Source organism: Megascapheus bottae, chromosome 17 (assembly GCF_031878675.1).
Source record: "Megascapheus bottae isolate mThoBot1 chromosome 17, mThoBot2.hap1, whole genome shotgun sequence".
NCBI classification, from domain to species: domain Eukaryota; kingdom Metazoa; phylum Chordata; class Mammalia; order Rodentia; family Geomyidae; genus Megascapheus; species Megascapheus bottae.
Genome location: NC_143525.1, coordinates 28,386,960 through 28,407,772, shown reverse-complemented (window position 1 = coordinate 28,407,772; position 20,813 = coordinate 28,386,960). Strand labels below are relative to the sequence as shown.

General features: G+C 45.5%; 1 protein-coding gene across 11 annotated transcripts in view; it reads left to right on the top strand.

Moving 5' to 3' along the window:
* Positions 1–20,813, top strand: part of Abr (ABR activator of RhoGEF and GTPase) — a 146,983-nt gene that overhangs the window by 71,258 nt on the left and 54,912 nt on the right. For 6 of the 11 annotated variants that reach the window (XM_090350498.1, XM_090350499.1, XM_090350497.1 and 3 more), the window contains 3 exons: positions 4,020–4,118; positions 13,308–13,493; positions 20,554–20,661. In XM_090350498.1, the coding sequence (XP_090206624.1) occupies positions 4,020–4,118; positions 13,308–13,493; positions 20,554–20,661 (393 nt within the window). Of the gene's footprint in view, positions 1–2,720; positions 2,829–4,019; positions 4,119–13,307; positions 13,494–20,553; positions 20,662–20,813 lie in introns of all 11 variants that reach the window. The other 5 variants (XM_090350500.1, XM_090350495.1, XM_090350493.1 and 2 more) reach the window with 1 other exon arrangement.

Below are 20,813 nucleotides of genomic sequence, written 5' to 3'. Positions count from 1 at the left end.
AGGAGCAGGAGGGGAGAGGGAAGGGGTAGTTCAAATCGGAAAGAAGTCTCAGGTGGATAACAAGCGTCCTGATAGTAAAATGTGAAGGTTAATTTCACATCATTAAACTCTGAGTCCTTCACCTCATCCTAACCAAAACTTTAGAGTGAAGGTAGCCAGATGGGCACTCCTGTTTGTTACTTTTTGGGGGCCAGATCTTTCTGAGTTGTCTTTTCCTCAAACCTCAGGATTGGATTATGAGGTAGGGGTCTTGTGAAAAGGGCTTTGCTGAAATGGATTAATTACCATAGGGTTTGAGAGTCTTGCTTGTGTCATGCTGAATTAGGATTTCTTTAGTCTTTCTTCCCCTTGGTCCAGTCCATGCAGCTCTGCAGTTAAGCACGCAGTGTACACCTTGTAGCATGTAAAGTCCTCAGCTCAATCTTTGCTTGGCCTAGAGCAAGTGAGGAACGGGTTATGCTTTTGGAGCACTAGCCTCAGAGTGGAGGACAAGTATGGAGGACCTTCAAGGTTTGGGGCCCTGCTGCTGGCTCTGATCTACCTGATAGAGACTCTGCTCCCTCAAGCAGCTGGCACTTTGCACTCTTTGTGCCTCAGAGAGTTAAATGGTAATACCTACCAGATTCCTGTGCTTGTGAAGCCACTAGTAAATAACTTAGACCTTTCCCTAAAGGTGGGGGCCAGTATTGGCTTTCTGATGTAGCTAAAACAGATTTCTACAAACTTACTCCTTGAAACAACAGATTTCGTTTCTTGTTTAGAAGTCTAATGTAAGTGTGTGCATGTGTGTATGTATATACGCACAGAAGTCTTCAGAGGGTTAGCACAGTTTTATTAATTCTGTCATGAATGAATCATTTTCTTGGTCTTTCCTAACTTCTAAAGCCCTTCTGCACTCCCTGTCTTCTTGTCCCAGCCTCTATCTTTTGAAGCCAGCAGTGTTGTATCCTCCTCATCATTACATTGCCTCTTATCTAACCCTGACCCTCTACTCCCTATTTTATTTTTTAATTATTTGTTTGCTTGTGGTGGTTTCATTTACTCTCCTAGTCACATTAAGAGTGTGCATTCAGTGCCCAGAAGGAATCTGTTTGAGACAACTGATGATCAGGTGACCCATGCTTGAAGAAGGAATCATAGTGAGGAAATCATGAGAGCAGCTGGAGCACAGAATTTGATGTTGGAGGACCAGGGTAGTATTCCTGGCTACTTCCTGGCCATGTAAACTAGGCTTTTTAAGCCTTCCCATTTGTCTAACATGGAATTATAGTATTCCCCTCCATGGAGTGTTTGAAGGTTAAATGAGAATATAAAAAAGAGGACCATTGGATGGGAATGTGGCTTAGTGGTAGAGTGCTTGCCTAGCATGCATGAAGTCTTAGGTTTGATTCCTCATTACCACATAAACAGAAAAGGCTGGAAGTGATGCTGTAGCTCAAGTGGTAGAGTATTAGCCTTGAGCAAAAGATGCTCAGAGACAGTACCCAGGTCCTGAGTTCAAGTCCCAGGACTGGCAAAAAAAAAGGATCATTCATGCGTTGGGAGGGGGAGAATTGTGGTTCTGGGCCAGCCAGGGCAAAAAGGTAGCAAGACACTACCGTAGCCAATAAGCTAAGCATGGTGGTACATGCCTGACATCCTACTATGCTAACACCAGAATTGGGGATTGGGGATTTAGCTCAGAGGCACTTGATGACTAGAGTAAAGCCCTGAATTGAGACCTCAGCTTGGAGAAAATGAAAAAGAAAAGAAACCTTCCCAGACAAATAAATACAAGGACTAAGGTCAAAGTTATCCTCAAGTAAAAACACAATACCCTTTCAGAAAACAGAAAGGGCTTGGAACTTGGCTCAAGTGATAAAGAGCTTGGAGATCCCGGTAAAGGCAGGTGTATTGCAATGTTGGCCTTGGGGCAGAGGGGTGCTTTACACAGGTGCTGTAAAGCTCTCACCAAATCACTGCCTGTAACTAGGTCAGGGTGCCTCTGTAGGTTGTGTGGCAATCCAGGGAGACTTGCGATGTGATGAGATTTGGCTCTACCTTTGAGAGGTGGCATGACCCAAGAGAAGAGCTAGGGCAGAAGGGTGCATTCAGTGCTGGCAATAGCAAGAACTGCATTCAGAGGCTGCTTTCCCCTGACATGCTGGAAAGGCAGAGATCTCTTGACCGTGCAGGTCCTTGGAAGGGTAGGGAAGGTACTGGCACATTGCAGGTGTAAAGGAAATAATGATACCAATGCACTGTGGTTCATAGGCCTGATACCTTTTTTTTTTCACCTACTAGATTGTAAGGCACATGACAGCTGGCATTGTTGTCTGCTGCTTCTTTCCCATTATACGTAAGGGCCTAGGAGGCATTCAGGATCTGTTGAATAGAGAAATGAACAAATCATTCACTCCAGTTTTACAGGATTCACAAGAAGGGCTTGACAAGCATCAGGTATATGGTAGCATTCTGAAAATATTGGCCTAGCTTTAGTGGATGAACAGAAGGGAGTGAGAGCTTAGGAGAACCCAAGTTGAGTGCTTGACTGCCACAGAGAGGAGGATAGAACTCAAAGGAAGACATGATATAAGAGATTGGAAAGGAGGCTTTGAAATGTGGTGGAGGGAAGGGAGAGAGACAGGGAGGATTGACTAGGAGTGACTCTTGCTCCTCCAAGAAAAATTGTGGGGTGCTTTCTCTTTGCCAAGCACTGGATTAATTGGTGGTCATTCCAGGCTAAGCAGGCCATGATCTTCCCACAGAAGAGCAGGAATGCTGCAGGGAGAAGGAAGTCGCCTTGGTCTGTATTTACTCCAGGAGGAAATGCTGAGAGGGTGACTGAGGTGAGCTGACACATTCTGTTGTGGAGCCCCCAGGCACAGGAAGCTCTTCTCATAACTGGCCACAAGCCTGGGGCTTAACACTCCATTCTCTTTTTCTCTCACTTGATATTCTGCTTCTTGAAGGGGCTTGCATCTCACCCAGACTTAGAGGGTGACCTTTGCTGTACCTTCCCATGCAAGCATGTCCTATTTGTTATGACTGATATTCCTTAGTAAACTTTTTTGGGGTGGTGCTAGGATCAGGTTTGAACTCAGGGTTCTTGCTCTGTTGGTACTCTACCAATTGAGCCTGATTTTTTTGGACTCATGGATTTTATTACCCAGACTGGCTTCAAACCACAATCCTGTGGGTCTCTGCTTCCTGGATGGCTAGGATTTTAGGTGTGAAATAGTTTTGTCTGACTCTTATGTAAACCTTTTATCTCCGTCTTTCTGTTAAACTGCCCATGAGATGTGAGAGCATTTCTTTGGTTGCCCTGTTCAAGTTGGTTAGGTTGGTGGATGGATGGATGGACAGATGGACAAATGGATGACTATCAAATCAAGAAATGTGCAGAAAGGCTAGGAGAGAATCAAAAAGCAAGACAGCAGGAATATAGGTGGTTAATTTTTCTTTTATATTTTCGTATTATACAAATTTTCTGTAATATGTAGCTTTTTCTTACTTTAAAAAAGTTAAGAGCCAGGAGTGTGGCCTAGTGGTAGAGTGCTTGCCTAGCATGCACAAAAACTTGGGTTTGATTGCTCGGTACCACATACATAGAAAAAGCCAGTAGTGGTGCTGTGGCTCAAGTGGTAGAGCTCTAGCCTTGAAAAAGCCCCAAGGACAGTGCTCAGGCCCTGAGCTTGAGCCCAGGACTGGCAAAAAAAAAAAGTTAAAAGCTGGAAGCTGGTGGTTCACACCTGTAATCCTGGCAACTCAGGAGGCTGAGATCTGAGGATTGCGGTTCAAAGCCAGCTGGGTCATTAAAGTCCATGAGATTCTTATCTTCAATTAACCACCAGAAAACCGGAAGTGGCTCTGCGGCTTAAGTGGTAGAGTTCAGGGACAATGCCCAGGCCCAGACTTCAAGCCCCATGACCGACCGTCCCCCCCAAAAAAAGTCAATTAAAAGAAAAGAAAAGGGAAGACAGGCCTATTAGGATCTGGGCTCCTTTCTCATGATACCTTTTTGGCTTGTATTCCTGCAGGTGGAAGCAGGGAAGGGCCTGGAGATGAGGAAACTTGTTCTATCCGGCTTCCTGGCCAGTGAAGAGATCTACATCAACCAATTGGAAGCCTTGTTGCTGGTGAGTATCTGCCTAGGCACCATTGGCCCCATCAACCAATGTCATACTCTACAATTGGATTTGGAGTTGGTACATAAAGGAGGGCTGGACAGAGAATGGTACTCTCTCTACTTAATCTTGGTATCCACTGACTCTCTGTTACTATCCTCTAGGGAAGGGAGGAGGGGGTGCACAAGTTAGGGAGGGCAAACATTGCATCACCTAAGACCATGGTATTATATGGATAATCTATATGGGGCTCTGTCCAGACAGACACACAGCTGTCTCCTCCATACTATTCTCTAGGTAGTTTCCACCAGTCAGTCAACTTGATAACTCTTTGTCATTCTTGCCCCAAGTCCTTCCTCCTCCCTGAGATAGACCACTAGCACTATTCCAAAGGTCCTGTATCAGGAAATGGGAGGCAGAAAGTGTCTTTGTTGTTTTGAGAAGCACCAATGCTCTGGACATTAGACCCACTGAGCCCTCAGTTAAAATGAGGCTGGGAGGTTGGCCTAGTGATAAGAGCACTTGCCTAGCATGCACGAAAACCCAGGTTTGATTCCTTAATACCATATACATAGAAAAAGCCAGAAATGGTGCTGTGGCTCAAGTGGTAGAGCACTAGGCTTTGAGAAAGCCCAAGGACAGTGCTCAGGTCCTGAGTTCAAGCCCTTGAACTGGCAAAAAAAAAAAAATGAGGCAGTTCTGAGAATCAGATCGTATGGGAACTATGAAAATGTTTACAAGAGATAAACATACTCCATAGATTAAAGATGCTTTTGCCTTTGAAGAAAGTGGTTATTAGATACATCTGGATATTATGCAGCATGACTGTGGCATGTAAAATTTTTTTCTTGTGGGTGTTTTGCAGTCTGAAATATAAGATGCTATCAGAAAAAAAGGGGGAGAATCAGTAGAAACTTATTCCTAGAAGCAAAATATACATTTAATGTGTGCCCCAGAGTGTTATATGACAGTCATTACCAAGGGATGACTATCAAAATGTGAAGATACTTCACAGTTGCAGGAAGTTTATTGGTTCACACAGTAATGTTTTCCAGGTGAGGGACAGTGTAGCTGATAGGCAATTTCTGTCTGGAGCCAGCGCTTATAGCTATATGTCTACCCTGACATTAATAGCAGGCATATTACACTGTTTTTCGAACCATGCATTTCAACCTTTTATTGAGTTCTGAAAGTGTAGTGGGTTGAATCACCATCTTAAAAATGAAATAGAAAGTATTAGTGAACCTTGGGCCGGGAGTTTGGCCTAGTGGTTAAAGTGCTTGCCTAGCATGCATGAAGACCCAGGTTCGATTCCTCGGTACCACATATAGAAAAAAAAAGCCGGAAGTGGTACTGAGTCTCAAGTGGTAGAGCTCTAGCCTTGAGAAAGTCCAAGGACAGTGCTCAGGCCCTGAGCTCAAGCCCAGGACTGGCAAAAAAAAAAAAAAAAAAAAAAAAAAAGAAAGTATTAGTGAACCTTATACACAGTAAGGATGAGTACCAGTTCAGGAAATTGATCGCTTGATGTTCACATGCATGTGTGTCTGTATAGGGCTGTATTATTTCTTACATAAGCTGAGTTTGAAAACATGTCTTGAGGACATGATGGCACATACCTGTAACAATCTCAGCACTTGGGAGGCTGAAACAGGAGGATCAGAGTTTGATCCCAACCTAGGCAATATAGAAAGACCCTGTCTAGAAAAGAAAAATGAAAAGAAAGGAAAAAGTCACTATCTTTGGAATGCTGTGTGTAAACTCTTGATCCTCAGTTTCCTTATCTGGAGATGAAAATATAATTGCCCCACCCCATCCATGAAAAGATTAACCATCAGAAAACGGAAGTAGGGCTGTGGCTCAGGGGTAGGACAGTAGCCTTGAGCTATAGAGCTCAGAGACAACCCCCAGGCCCAGAGGTAGGGTGTTAGCCTTGAGCTAAAGAGCTCAGGGAGAGCACCCAGGCCCAAAATTCAAGCCCCATGGCTGACCAAATACGTGTGTGTGTGTGTGTGTGTGTGTGTGTGTGTGTGTGTGTGTGTGTGTATTGCTCATCCTGTAGGTGACCACAGGTACCTGAAGTTTCTATTAAGGAGAGGCAATAGTAATACCATTGCCTTGTCCCTTTCTTCTTGAGCTCAAAAAAAGAACTGAAAGCCAGTGCAGGTTACTCATGCCCATAATCCTAACTACTTAGGAGGCTGAAATCTGAGGACTGTGGTTTGAAGCTAGCCTGGGCAAACAAATCCACTTTTATCTTCATGAACTAGCAAAAGACTGGAAGTGGAGTTGTAGTTCAAGTTGTAGAATACCAGCTGAGCATCCAAACTGAGCAAGATCTCAGTGCTCTGAGTTCAAGCCAAGTTACCAATACTTTGGGACCTAGTATAGTGCTGGATACTGGTATGAGCTGAAAAAAGGTGGGGAGAATGCCTCATAGATGTGTATGAAAGACACCTTATAAACTTGGTGTTAGAGTAACAACAAAAAGGGGCCTCTGTTGTCATGACTCATGGGATATATAGCTGAAAGGAACCTGAATGCTTGTGTTTGACTCCCCATTTACTACCTTTCTACCTCTGGCAGGTGAACAAGGCAGTCTGCAAACTGGGTGCACAAATAGTATTGTCGTCATAAGTTGGTATAAAGATTAAGTTGAATCTGTGTACACACCTCTTAGAACAGAGCCTACGTGTTTACTGTGACTCTGTTAGTTTCTCCAGCACCAACAGAAAAGACAGGTTAGGGCTCCTTTGTTCTGTTAACACACTCTGTAGGGGGAGGAAAAGGATCCTTCCCTTTTTTCTCCCTCCTCCCCACCAGAGTCATGCCAGGCCTTTTAGATTCCAGCCTACCTTCTTTAGGCCTCCTCTTCTGGGCAAACATTGCAGCTCCCTGCCTGCCTTTCTGAATAGTTCAAGCCCTAATGGTACAGCTTGTTCACAGGGAGCCTCTTCCAGGTTCTTTTTCTTTTCTTTGTCAATCATGGAGCTTGAACTTTGGGGCCTGAGTGCTGTCCCTGAACTCCTTTTGCTCAAGGCCAGTTCTCTACCACTTTGAGCCACAGCTCCACTTCTGGTTTTCTAGTAGTTAAATGGAGACAAGTGTCTCATGTACTTTCTTGCCCAGACTGGCTTCAAAACATGATTCTCAGATCTCAGGCTCCCCAGCAGTGCCTGGCTTTCTAGGTACTTTCTTGAACTGAAGGCAGAGAGTCAAAAGAACAGGTAAGGAGCCAGAACTGTAGCTGGAAGGCTCTAGAAGGGGTGGAGCAGGACCCTCCACTAAACCACAAAGATAAGGAAACAAGCCCTCCCTCTTCTCTTGCTGGCAACCCTGCCATAAACCCTATCTGTTCCTCCTGGTAGTCAAGCCCAAAGCAGTGACTATGGAATTGTATAGATACTTTGCCTTGCCAAGCAGGACTGCCTGTCTGTTTTCTCCTTACCACTTCCTGGTATGCAAAGGGATGGGTGTGTCTAGCTAATAAGACAGTGTGTGCACACAAGCAGACCAAAGGTGGCAGCACAGGAGCCTGTATTTAGAGTTGGGAGCCTCTATTTAGAGATAATAATCTGGAACCCTCTTGGGTCCTGGTGGGCTCCTGAGGGTAAAGGAAAGAAAAGAAAAGCAGATACTTTGTAGCTTTACATCTCCCAGACCTTCAACAGTGGCTTAGGCTCTGCATTGTTGCCTGTGCTGAGACCACAGGGTGTGGAGCTGTTACCCACAGCACATCCCACCTCTGCCCCAACTCCTACCTCTCCATTTAAAGTCTCTTTCTCAACTTTGAAGTTCTTAGTCTCTGGGCATCTCAACTTCCTTATCTGCAAAAAAGGTTAATGACAGCTCCTTTCTGAGCTCCTGTGAGTTATGACCAAGGTGACAGATGAACAAATGTGCCTCACAGCCACTCAGCCCTCTGAGATAGGAGGTGGAGGAAGTGGGCAAATTTCTTGCCTTCCATTATTTCGAAAGACTACTTGCTGGGGGACACAGTAGAACTGGCCTGTGAAGTCACAGATTACCCAGCCAGGGGCTTCCTGGAAAGCACTCTGGCTCAGAAGTCAAGAGCCAAGGTTGAGGTCCTCCATGAACTCTTTTTCGCTATTCTCCATGGATAAGATGGGGAGCCAGGGTCCTACCCATACCCTGTGCAGCCAGACATGGGGAGGGGGGGAAGTGACTGGAAGGCTAGCTCATTGGCTAAGCAGTACAGAAGTCAAAAAGCAGGCAACATAGTAAGACTTTACCTCAAAAAACCAAAGTCCTGGGTCGTGAATGTAGCCTGGTGATAGAGTGCTTGCCTAGCATGCATGAAGTCCCAGGTTCCATTCCTGTGTACAAACATACACAGGAAAAGCCAGACATGGTGCTGTGGCTCAAGTGGCAGAGCACTAGTCTTGAGAAAACTCAAAGACAGTTCTCAGCCCCTGAGTTCAAGCCCCAGGACTGGCAAAAAAAGAAGAAAAGAAAAGAAAAAGGCCTATATGTGAGTCTTTATCAGATAAAAATGCCTGCTTTTTAATAATTAACATGCATTAGTTATACAAAGAGATATCATTGTGACATTTCCATACATGTACACCATGTATCCTGATCAACCTTACCTTCTGCATAACTCTTTCCCATCCCATTCTCCCTTCTGAAAACCACTTCACCCAAATGCTGGTGCCTCACACACTGTACTCCTAGCTACTCAGGAGGCTGAGATCTGAGGATCACGGTTCAGAGCCAACTCAGGCAGGAAAGTCCATTAGACTCTTATTTTTACTTAACCTGCAAAAGGCCAGAAGTGTAGGCTTGGCTCAATTAGCAGAGCTCCATCCTTAAGATTAAAAAATCCCAAATGAGAGCATGAGGCCCTGATTTCAAGACTCAGTAAGTGATACCAAAAAATTAAAATAAAAAATCAACAGGTTTCGGGCTGGGAGTTTGGCCTAATGGTAGAGTGCTTGCCTAACATGCAAAAAGACCTGGGTTTGATTCCTTGGTACCACATACATAGAAAAAAGCCAGAAATGGTGCTGTGGCTCAAGTGGTAGAGCCTTGAGAAAGCCTAAAAACAGTGCTCGGGACTGGCAAAAAAAAATACCAATAGGTTTCATGGCTTAGACCATGTTCATCCTCATGTACCTTCTCCTTCGTCTCCTCGTGCATCCTCCTCCTTTGTCTTGCTGGTGCTTTCCCCACTCATAGTGGTGCTCACCTTTCCTAGTGGTGCTCTTCATACACAACAGGGCCTGAAGGATAGCTGCTTTAAGAAGCAGCCATCCCTTTCTTCTCCTCTACATATACTCTGGGATAAGAGCAAAGGTCCTCAGTCTTGTGTGGGAATGTCTCATGTCCCCAGTACAGACCTGTCCATGTGACTGTCCACTGCCCAGCATCTTCTTCTTCCTCTTTTCTAGACAGAGTGGGAAGTTCAGGAGGAAGCAGAGCGTTGAGTTCATTGAGCCTGGCTGTGTAGGCAACAGATGAGTGCTGCCTCTGCTGCTGCTTCTAATAAGTCCTGTCCCCTTTGTCTTCCCAGGACTGACTGTTCCCCGACTCCATCTCCTTTATTCCCTCACAGTGGGGATTGCACCAAGGCAGGGCAAACATGGGTAGCCCTGAGACTTTGTGGTTACTTAGTCCCTTGATTAGGTCCTATATAGTAATGACATCACACCTGAGGGGGAGCTCTCTGTCATTCCACATGGGCTTGGCAAACTGTACTAGCTCCTAGTCCTGCTGTGTCCATGGTTTATATAGAGCCCGGCCCCTCCCTCCCCCCACACCACACACACTTTCCCACATCTCCCCAACAGTGATTCTTCTCCTTCTCTCTCCTCCAAGAAGTGTTCTGTGCAACCCTGGGATCACTTGGTTGATATATCCAGTCTAAGTTGGACAAGAATATGCTGTCTCACATTGTTCACTGTTGGTTCATTTTACTCAAGTAGTTTATACAGTTCTCAAATTCAGGGATAGTGATCACAAAAATAGTCTCCCAAATATTGGCTCCTTCTTTACTCAACTGCCTAAATCCTCACACAGAAAGCTGGGTCAATTGCAAAGTCAAAGTTATAATTTCTAGGCTGAGTATGGCCTATAATCACAGCTCCTTGAGAAACAGAAGCAGGAGGATTGGGGTCTGAGGCCAGCCCTCTAAAAGCAACATACCCTATCTGAAAAATGAACTAAAAGCAAAAGGACTAGGGGTGTGTTTCAAGTGGTAGATTAGCTTACAAGCACAAGACCCTGAATTCAAACCCTAATACTACCAGAAAGGGGCGAGGGGTCTATATGCAGTGGTACACACCTATAATACCAGCTACTCAGGAGGTAGAAATATTTTGAGGCTAGCCCAGACAAAAGTTAGTGGTTGCTCCATCTCGACCAAGTCCAGCATGATTGTTTACATCTGTAATACCAACTATAAAAACTATGAAGAAGGCTGGTCACAGTTCAGTCTGGCTCTGGGCAAAACCCTAAATAACTAAAATAAGAAAAGCAACTAAAGGAGAAAGAAAGTGAGAGAGGGGGAAGGAAGGGAGGCTGGGAGGCTGGGAGGCTGGGATTTGACTCAAATGGTAGTGTGCCTGCCTAGCAAGTGCAAGGCCCTAAGTTCAAACCCCATTATCATTTAAAAAACAAATGAACAACAATAAAAATGCTATTGTATTTCCTCTATATGACCCCCCCCACACACACACATCAGTAATCCACCCAATCCTGCCTTAGGCTACTCCCTCTTTTTACCTACAGAACATACCCCTTTTCAGCTCGTCTTTCTCCAAGCCTATTCCTGCCTCTAGACCTGGCATCCGTGGTCTTGGCGTGCCATTCCCCCCAACTTTCACCCCAACATGTCTATCTCAGGGTACGTGTCCCCTCCCTGGAGAAGCTGTCCTTCACCACCCTGTCTCAGGAGGCCTTCTCCTAATTTCCTTCATTGCACTTACTGCTGTATGTCGTTAGATAGTTGATTGTCTACTTGTTTTGCATGTCTCCCCTACTAGACAGGAAGTTGTCCATCACTGAGTACCCCAAGTCTAACCTCAGGCTAGTTGCCTTGGTATATTATTTTCATAGTGATATTGGTTTCTTTTCTGTGTGCCCGGCACATTCTAGATACTTTATATAAAGTAGGACTTTGGATCTTAATATTAGCTGACAAGCAAAACCCCAGTGTGGTGAGTGATCTCCCTATAGCTGCTGTTAAGCAGCAGAGTGAGAGTTCAAACTCAATCCCCTTGCCCAGCAAGGACTAGACATTGAGGATCACTTGGTTCTGGTGCTGAAAGTCAGCAGGAGTGGGCCTGCTTTTCTCTGCCTATATCATTATATCTGGACTTGGTGGAGCTTGGGGGACAAGGAGTCCTGAAGTTAAGCATTGGCTGGGTATTTACATAGGGGAGACTTATTGTGGACAAACTTTGTCTTAGCCCTGTCAGAGGGAGGACAGAGGAAGCTGGGCCGTGAGCCTGGCTGCTGTGGCCAGCTCAAGCTGATGATCAAGGCTTATGGGAACTAAGGATAGCTTTGGTTTTGCTCATATATACATACATATATATATATATGTTATTTCCAGTCCATCACTTCCATCAGAGAAGTTGCTTGTGGTCTGCTAGCATGTTTCTGCTGTCTACAGCTCACTACCTCATCCTGGGAGGCAGTGGGGGACAGCTCTAGTGAGCCCAGATCTGACCCCTAACTTCTCTCCACTGCTGTTAGGTCTACAGTGACCTAGTATTAAGTCAAAGAACCTCTTCCACTCAGCCTTTAGATAGAAGAACACCAGGCTATCCAACTCCAGCTTCTCTCTGTCTTCTCCATGTGGCAGGTTTTCAGACCCTATGCCTGTATGGCCTTGGGAATATAGTCTGGGCATCTTGGGAGGTTTTCTGATTTCAAAATTAATATGTATTGTTTATTTTTGCGTATTGATGGGAATCTCTATTTTTTTTGCCCAAGACTGAAGCTCAAATTCATCTGATATTCATCAGCTGCTGCTCTACTACCTGAGCCATGCCTCCAACCCCTTATGGGAGTCTTGATTATTTATTTAGGCTGATTTTGAAATCCTGGGCCCAAGTGCTTTCCTAATCTCAGACTCCTGAGAATCTGGGAATCCAGGTGTGTACCACCACATGTAGATTAGTAGAACTGAACTCAGCTAATGGGGCTCAGTTCTACTGAGCATTGCAAGCATCTACTGGGATGATTCCGTGTTATTATATGTCACCAGTCCAGGGCTTGGGCCTGTGTTACCACAGCAATACTGGGGATGGTTCTGTGTTACCATCTGTCCCTGCCCCATTGCCCCTTGCAGACCCTCACGTACCTGCTGTAGACAATCAGGGATGACAGATAAGTTTCATTTTCATGTCAGTTGAAAAAGGGCCTAGGGCCAGGAGTTTGGCCTAGTGGTAGAGTGCTTGCCTAGCATGCATGAAGACGTGGGTTCGATTCCTCAGTACCACATACTTAGGAAAAGCCAGAAATGGTGCTGTGGCTCAAGTGGTAGAGCTCTAGACTTGAGAATGCCCAAGGACAGTGCTCAGGCTCTGAGTTCAAGCCCCAGGACTGCCCAAAAAAGGGGGTGGGGTGGTAAGACCACAGCCACACTCACTGGGAAAGTTCATCATGGTCACTGAACAATGTCTGCCTCCAGGGGTGGGAAGTAGGAAGTTGTCATGTATGCTTGTGTCTTTCTCTAAGTGAGAATCTGAAATATCAAGACATCTAAGCTGGTCTCAAGTTTGAGAATCACCTTGTTTCCTGAAAGGAACAAACTAAACAGCTCAGTTCCCAGGCCACACTCCTTCCCATTGAAGTATAATGAGGAAGCTTCGTGACTCAGGCGATGGGACCATTGTGGAAAAGAAGCAGGGGTGGGGTGTGGGGAGGGTCCTGTTAAACCTCTTATTGAGCCCTTGTAAGCATGGTATAGATTCCATCTCTGATGGGGGCGGGGATTATCTGACTGCTGGGCCAGGGTCCTGCTGCCTGGTTCCTTCTCCTTGCACATGGCATGTCGGAGCCTGTGAGAGCAGCTCGTAGATACAAATCACATTGCCAGTGCTTTGCGTTTTGTGGCCTTGTCTAGGCACGACTTGAACATCACAAAGTTTTCATAAGTGTCACAATGTCCCTGGGTCCTGCCAGCACTGTTTTATTCACTCCCACTTCTGCCTTTCCTTCCTCTTCTTCTCTTAGCCCATGAAACCCCTGAAGGCCACAGCCACCACCTCCCAGCCTGTACTCACTATCCAACAGATCGAGACTATCTTCTACAAGATCCAGGACATCTACGAGATCCACAAGGAGTTCTACGACAACCTCTGCCCCAAGGTGCAGCAGTGGGACAGCCAGGTCACCATGGGCCACCTCTTCCAGAAGCTGGTGAGTCTCCCAGAAGCCAGTGGTTCCTTAGAGGGCCTTGGGAAAGGACTAGTGAGCCCCAGCCTGCTGAGCCTTCATGAAGGCCTGAGCCATCTCTCAGAAATCTTGGTGGCCAACCAGGACTTAGACTTTATGGGGACCTCAACTCCAAGCCTGCTGTGGTGGAGCCTTGGGACTGTTTCCAGGAATACATGGACAGGCCACATGTGTCAGTGCTTCTAGGATAGTACCACCTCTCCCTCTATTGGGACCCCTTGAGCCAGCACTGGAATGGAGACCTCAGTAGAATGGCGTTCTCACCTGAGACCATAGGGATTCACTACATCCTAGTATTGCCTATGAAATAGAGAAATTGGGTGTTTGTCTCCTGAGGTCCCCAGAGTAAAAGAATGGAGAAGCAGCCCCACCTGCCACAGCTGGGTTTTGGGAGACGCTCTTCTCCAGGGCTTCCATCACGCCCTCTCTCCAAGCTGTGTCTCTTGTGTTTCCTGGAGGTCTTCCAGATCATTCCCACAGAACATTCCACCCAGCTCTCTGGGCTTTCCTACCCTAACTCCTGACCACCTGGCAGGAGAAGCCTAGGAATTTGTTGCTGTTCCCCTCCTGTTCCTGGAGTGTGAATGGCTGGGGCAGGAGGGAGCAACATCCCTAAGTTTTCTTTTTGTCCGGCGCTTAATTGAGGGACAGGGCTCTGTGTAGCTCACCTGCAGAAGCTTTGAACCTCCTAGGCTCTCAAGCTCAGCATGTTCAAAACCAGACTCAGTGACTGAAGCTCCTGCTTTTCCTCTTGGCCTTACTTCAGTGTGTGCCTGGGTTTCATCCTAGGTGCCTCTCCTTTCCCACAAGGCCCTCCCCCTCTTTTGTCCCTCATCCCCACTTCCCACAGGATATATCTATTTAGTGTCCCTCACAGTTACCTACTTTTCTATGTCTCCTCTGTCATCTTTCCTCTTTATCCCCTATTAACCTCCTGGACCTCTGTTGTGGCTTCATGAGTAGGCCTTTCTCACAGGCCTGCTCCTTTCCCACCACACCCCTCTACTGGCAGCAGGAGACTAGCCAAGCCATGCCCAGACTTTGCTTCTCTCCTGCTTTTCTCTGGCCAGGGACCCTCTTACCAGTGGCAAAAGGCCAGGCTTACAGAAATTACCACAAGATTATATACTGGCCTCTGGCTGTTCCCTCCTTTACCCTGTGCCCCAAACACAGGACTCTCTATTCTCAGTTCACTCTGAAGGCACTTCCTGACATGTGTATATTGCAGCTCCATCTGCCCAATATGGCTTTCTCCATCTACCTGGCTCCTCTTGAAGAGTTCCCAAATTTGAAATAACCTTCTCAGAGCTGAGTGCTGGTGTCTCACACCTATAATCCTAGCTACTCAGGAAGCTGAGATCTGAGGATCCCAGTTCAAATTCAGCCAGGGCAGGAAAGTCTGTGAGACTCTTATCTCCAATTAACCACCAGAATACCGGAAGTAGTTTGAGCTATGGCTCAAAGTGGTAGAGGGCTACCTTTAGTGAAAAAGTTCAGAGACAGTGCCTAGGCTCTGAGTTCAAGCCCCACAACAAAAAGACAGAGAGGCAGCAGGAGAGAGAGAGGGGGGGGGAGAGAGAGGGGGGGGGAGAGAGAGAGGGGGGGGGGAGAAAGGGAAAGGAAAGGCCTCTTCAAACTGGGTGCTGATGGCTCACCCCTGTAATCCTAGCTATTCAGGAGGCTAAGATCTGAGGATCGCTGTTTGAAGCCAACCTTGGTAAGAAAGTTTGTGAGACTCTTTACTATTAATTAACAAGCAAAAATCTTTTAGTTCAAGTGATAGAGCACTAGATGGGCAAAAAGCTCAGGGACAGGGCCCATTCCCTGAGTTCAAACCCCAAGACCAGCAAAAATTGCTCACTCTTCATGAACATTTACAACTGCCAGTCTCCCCAAACAATTGCCTGTCTCCCCAAAACCATAAGCTAAGCTTTAGGAAGACAGACTATTTAGTTTTCACCTAGACCTCTCAAAACCAGTCTAGTCGTCAATTCATCAGCGAATGGATATACTGTAACTTTCACCATTACATCTGGGGAGAATGTGGGTGACAAGCTGAGACGCCTGTGTCCTAAAAGCCCAGGGTTTGTTGTTGCTTCTTGGTTTTGTTTAAGATCCACTAGCAGTAGAGGCAACATGGCTTCTAAAGCTGGGTCATGGCTGGTTTTGAATCTGCCATAGATGGTCCTGTGAGAACTTATCCCACCTTCTGAGACTCAGCTTCCTCATATGAATGAGAGTAATAATAGTTATTTCTTTAGGTTGTAGGAAGGAGTGACTTAATATTTGAAAACAGTGCCTGGAAGGTTAGAAATTGCTCAGTGCACAATGGTTCACTGTTACCGTTACTGCCATTAGTTATTGCTGTTGTTCAGAAGAGGCACTCGGAAAACTGCACTTTTGGCCTGCCTTAAAGCAGGCCAACCTGCTTTCCTTCCATCCCATGTAGGGATGGGAAACACCCAGATGCCTTCCCTGGTCTCAGGAGCTGAGCTGATGGGCTTGGGGGGTAGCCTCTCCTCACCCCTCAGGGATACAGAAGAGAACATACTGAAGGGAACAGCAAGTGGATGGAAGACAATGGACAGGTTCTCCTGATTGTCTTCATCACTTGGGTCTCTGCATGGCTCTCAGCTGGTTGAGAATTTTCCACCCATTCCCAGCATCATGAACTGATGTGCAAGGCCTGGAAGCTGCAGGCTTGGCAGGGCCAAGGGCTGACCCAGGGCATGCCAGGCATCTGGAGGAAGTTTATTTTCAACTGAAGTCTCTAGATATTTGATTATTCATTATGGACAGAAAGGAATTAGCATCTATGCTGTTTGTTTTATGAGATCACTCCAGTACTGAGCTGCTGTTTCCAGGCAACCTCCACTTCCAAGTTAATGACCCTGGCAGGCTGGTAAGGCTGGGCCTCAAGCCCTCCTGCCTTGAGTGACTGTTGAGATGGCAGTGTTCAGGATGGCCTCTGACCTCTACACACAGCTGGCTTCTGTTCCTGACTCACAGGAGAATGCTAACAGAGTTAACTGATGCCAGCCTGGGCACCAGGCTTTTTTTGTTCTCATGAACATGGAGGATAAATGGCCCTTTTCTGGAAGAGCCAATGATTTGTACTCTGGTTTAAGAAGCAACTCTGTGAGCATGGTGGCTCACGCCTGTAATCCTAGCTATTCAGGACGCTGAGATCTGAGGACTGAGGCTCAAAGCCTGCCCGGGCACTAAAGTCCATGAGACTCTTATCTCCAATTAACCACTAGAAAACCAGAAATGGGGCTGTGGCTCCAGGGGTAGGATGGTAGCCTTGATCTGAAGAGCTCAGGGACAGTGTCCAGGCCCAGAGTTCAAGCCCACTAAGAGTGAGGCTGTAAGTATCTCCTTGGGCACAAGTTTATGAAGGGTTTTTTAAGAGCAACACTATCTAATAGAAGTTATGGCTTATGTGTGTGTGTGTGTGTGTGTGTGTGTGTGTGTGTGTGTGTGTACATACATGTGTGTCTCCCAGTTCTGAGGCTTGCACTCAGGGTCTGGAAGCTGTCCTTAAGCTTTTTTGATTAAGGCCAGTGCTTTACCACCTAAGTCACAAGTCTACTTCAGCATTTTAGTGGTTAATTGGAGAGGAGCATCCCTCTTGCCAAACTGGCTTTAAAACATAATCTTCAGCTTTCAGCCTCCTGAATTGCTAGGATTAGAGGTGTGAGCTACTGACACCTGCATATTTTTCATTGGTCTACTATTCCTCTTGTTTTTTTTTTTGTTTGTTTGTTTTGTTTTTGGTGGTGTAGGCTCGCATTCTTAACATTGAGCTATTATACCCCTAACTAACCTTTGTAGCCACATTTTCAATATATTTTTATTATCTTTAAGTAGTTACACAAATGTATTGACATTCAGTAGCACATTTAACTATTATGCCTACAATGCATCTTTATCAGTGTCACTCTTTCTTTCATTTTTCTCAATCTCATCTCTCCCATCTTCACCCACTTCTTCACATTTCCTTGTTCCATTTTCATCTTTGTATATTGAATATTCATAGACATTTTCTTCTTTGTCTTTTTTTTCTGATACTGGAGCTTGAACTCAGGGCCTTGCACTTTTTCTCTCAACTTTTTCATTCACAGTTGATGCTCTACCATTGAGTCACACCTCTACTTTCAAGTTTTTGTCTACTTTCAGATTTGTCTTCCAGGGATAGCTCTAAACACCAGTTCTCAGATCTCCATTAGCCACTAACACCTGGCAGTGGCAACTTTTTTTTGAAGTAAAAATAAGACTGTGGATTTAGCTCAGAAGTAGAATATTTACTTAGCATGCATGTGACCCTGGCTTGATCTCCACTATAAAATAAAATCAAATTATATAAAATAGAATAAACTGGGCATGGTGGCAGATACCTACAGGCCCAGCTCCTCCTTGAAAGGCTGAAGCAAGAAGATCACATGAGTCCACGAATTCAAGACCAATCTGTGAAACATAGTATGACACCCAAATCAAAACAAAATAAACCTCTAATCCTAGCTCCTCAGGAGGCTTAGATCTTTAGATCACAGTTCAAAGCCAAACCACCAAACAAAAGCTGAAATGGATGTGCCAGGAGTGTAGCCTAGTGGTAGCATGCTCGCCTAGTGGTAGCGTGCTCGCTTAGCATGCACAATTCCTTGGTACCACATATACAGAAAAAGCCGGAAGTGGTGCTATGACTTAAGTAGCAGAGCACTGGCCTTGAGCAAAAAGTGTCCAATAACAGTGCCCAGGCCCTGAGTTTATCCCCAGGACTGGCCAAAAAAAACCAAAACTAAAATAGAGATGGCTCAAATGGTAGAGTTCTAACCTAAGGCACAAAAGCTCAGGTATAGTGACCAAGCCCCAAGTTCAAGCCCCAGGACCAGCACAAAAGAATAAGAACAAAAACAAACAAGCAAAACCCAAAAAGAGATCAACAGAGGAAATTAATTTAAAAAATGTATTTTATTTATTCCAGCAGATCTTAATGCTATCATTTCAACATATAATCTATGGTGATATGATTTATATCCTATATTACATACTTTAGAGTACAACATGACTTTAGACATATAACATACTTCATTTTACACTGCTTAATGGCACGTGTTCAGTAGCCACATATAGGCTGAAGGTATAGCAGAATGTCTGCTTAACAAACCATACCAGACACTGGTGGCTTATTCCTATAGTCCTTAGCAACTCAGAAAGCTGAGATGTGAGGATTGAAGTTCGAAGCCAGAGCAGACAGGAAACTATGAGTCTCCTATCTTCAATTAATCACCAAAAATCTATAAGTGGAACTTGAGCTCTAATGGTAGAGCACTAGCCTTGAGTGAAAAAGCTCAGAGATGGTGCTCAGGCCCTGAGTTCAAGCTTCAGGACCAGCAAAACATAAGGGAAAGGAAGGAAGGAAGCCGGGCCAAGAGTTCAGCCTAGTGGTAGAGTGCTTGCCTAGCATGCACGAATACCCGGGTTCAATTCCTTGGTACCACATACATAGAAAAAAGCCGGAAGTGGTGCTGAGGCTCAAGTGGTAGAGCTCTAGCCTTGAGAAAGTCCAAGGACAGTGCTCAGGCCCTGAGCCCAAGCCCAAGATTGGCAAAAAAAAAAAGAAGGAAGGGAGGGAGGGAGGAAGGGGAAGGGGAAGGGGAAGGTATTTGCTAAGCAATAGGCTGGGACAGTGCCAGCTTACTAGTTATTGACAAATTGCTCCCCAAATAATTGTACTAACTTAAATCTGTAAGCATTAAATCTGTAAGAGTTTGTATTTCTCCATATTATCCACATTTTTGTCAACTTTTGATATCATCAGACTTTTTTTTTTGTCAGTTGTGGGGCTTGAACTCTGGACCTGGATGCTGTCCCTGAGCTCTTCAGCTCAAGGCTACTGCCCTACCCCTGAAGCCACAGCCCCACTTCCAGTTTTCTAGTGGTTAATTGGAGATAAGAGTCTCACAGACTTAAGTGCCCGGGCTGGCTCTGAACCTTGATCCTCAGATCTCAGCGATCCTCATATCGATCCTCAGAGCTCAGCGTCCTGAATAGCTAGATTACAGGTGTGAGCCACTGCACCCAGCTCATCAGACTTTTAAATTTCAGCCCTGCCTACAGTTATGAAATAGTTTCATATTGTGGCTTTTTTTAAATTTTTTATTGTAATTAATAAAAGGTTTACATGATATTTGCCAGATAGAAGGTGCATTAATTCACATACATTGATACCCTTTCACATGTCTTGGTACCCATTACCCTCCCCCACACCCGTCGTATTGTGGCTTTAATTTGAATCCCCACCCTTTGTTCTCTTAGGAAGACGTATGTGTACACAGCTCAGAGAAGGCTTGCCATAAATATTTGAGGAATTGAACTAGTGGCCTAAGTTTTACCATTTGTAGAAAGGAATAATAGGATTTGCCCTGCCATCCGGAGGAAGCAAGGCTTTTTGTTATAACAAGTCAGGGAAAGCTCTGTGTTCAGTTCCAGGTGACATGCAAATCTAGTGAGGTAGGGGTTCCGACTCATTGGAAGCTGGGGGGAAGGGGACAGAAACTCAAGATGCCTTTTAAATGCTGGGCCCCACACTTAGCACCAGGAGTAGGAAACCAAGCAGGCCATATGTGCCCACCACTCCTGTCTTTCTCTCTTCCACCCAATACCAAGCTGTGAATCAGGTATAAGGCATTAAGAGGCTTCACACCCTAAGAGACCTTATTGTGATGAGTTCAATTTCTAGCATGCCAACAAAGACCCTGCCTTGCTCTCCTCCCTCTCACTACACCCTCTTAACCTTATTGGCTAAACCAGTTTCCATGGAAACTGTCAAGTTCAAAGGGGTACTGTAATATGTTCATCTCTGCCTTTCCTCTCATTTCCAGTAAGCCCTTTGGGGGTAAGTTAGAGATTCTGAGCACTGAGGGAGCTCCAGGAGCTCTAGATAAGCTTTCATCCATCATTATTCCTCTCCCCATCCCATTCCCCACCCTCCTTTCTTTATTCTCTGTCTCCCCCGCTGCAGGCCAGCCAGCTTGGTGTATACAAAGCATTTGTGGATAACTATAAAGTTGCTCTGGAGACAGCTGAGAAGTGCAGCCAATCCAACAACCAGTTCCAGAAGATCTCAGAGGTAGGCAGCGCCTCACAGTCTCCAGGGCTCTGGGAGTAGCTTGGAGCCTTCCAGCCCGTGTATGTCTTCTCCTTTGCTTGCCTATCAGGGAGTCTATTCCTTCTGTGGGTAACTTTTGACCTGACATTTGCTTTCTTGGGCTTGACATTTTT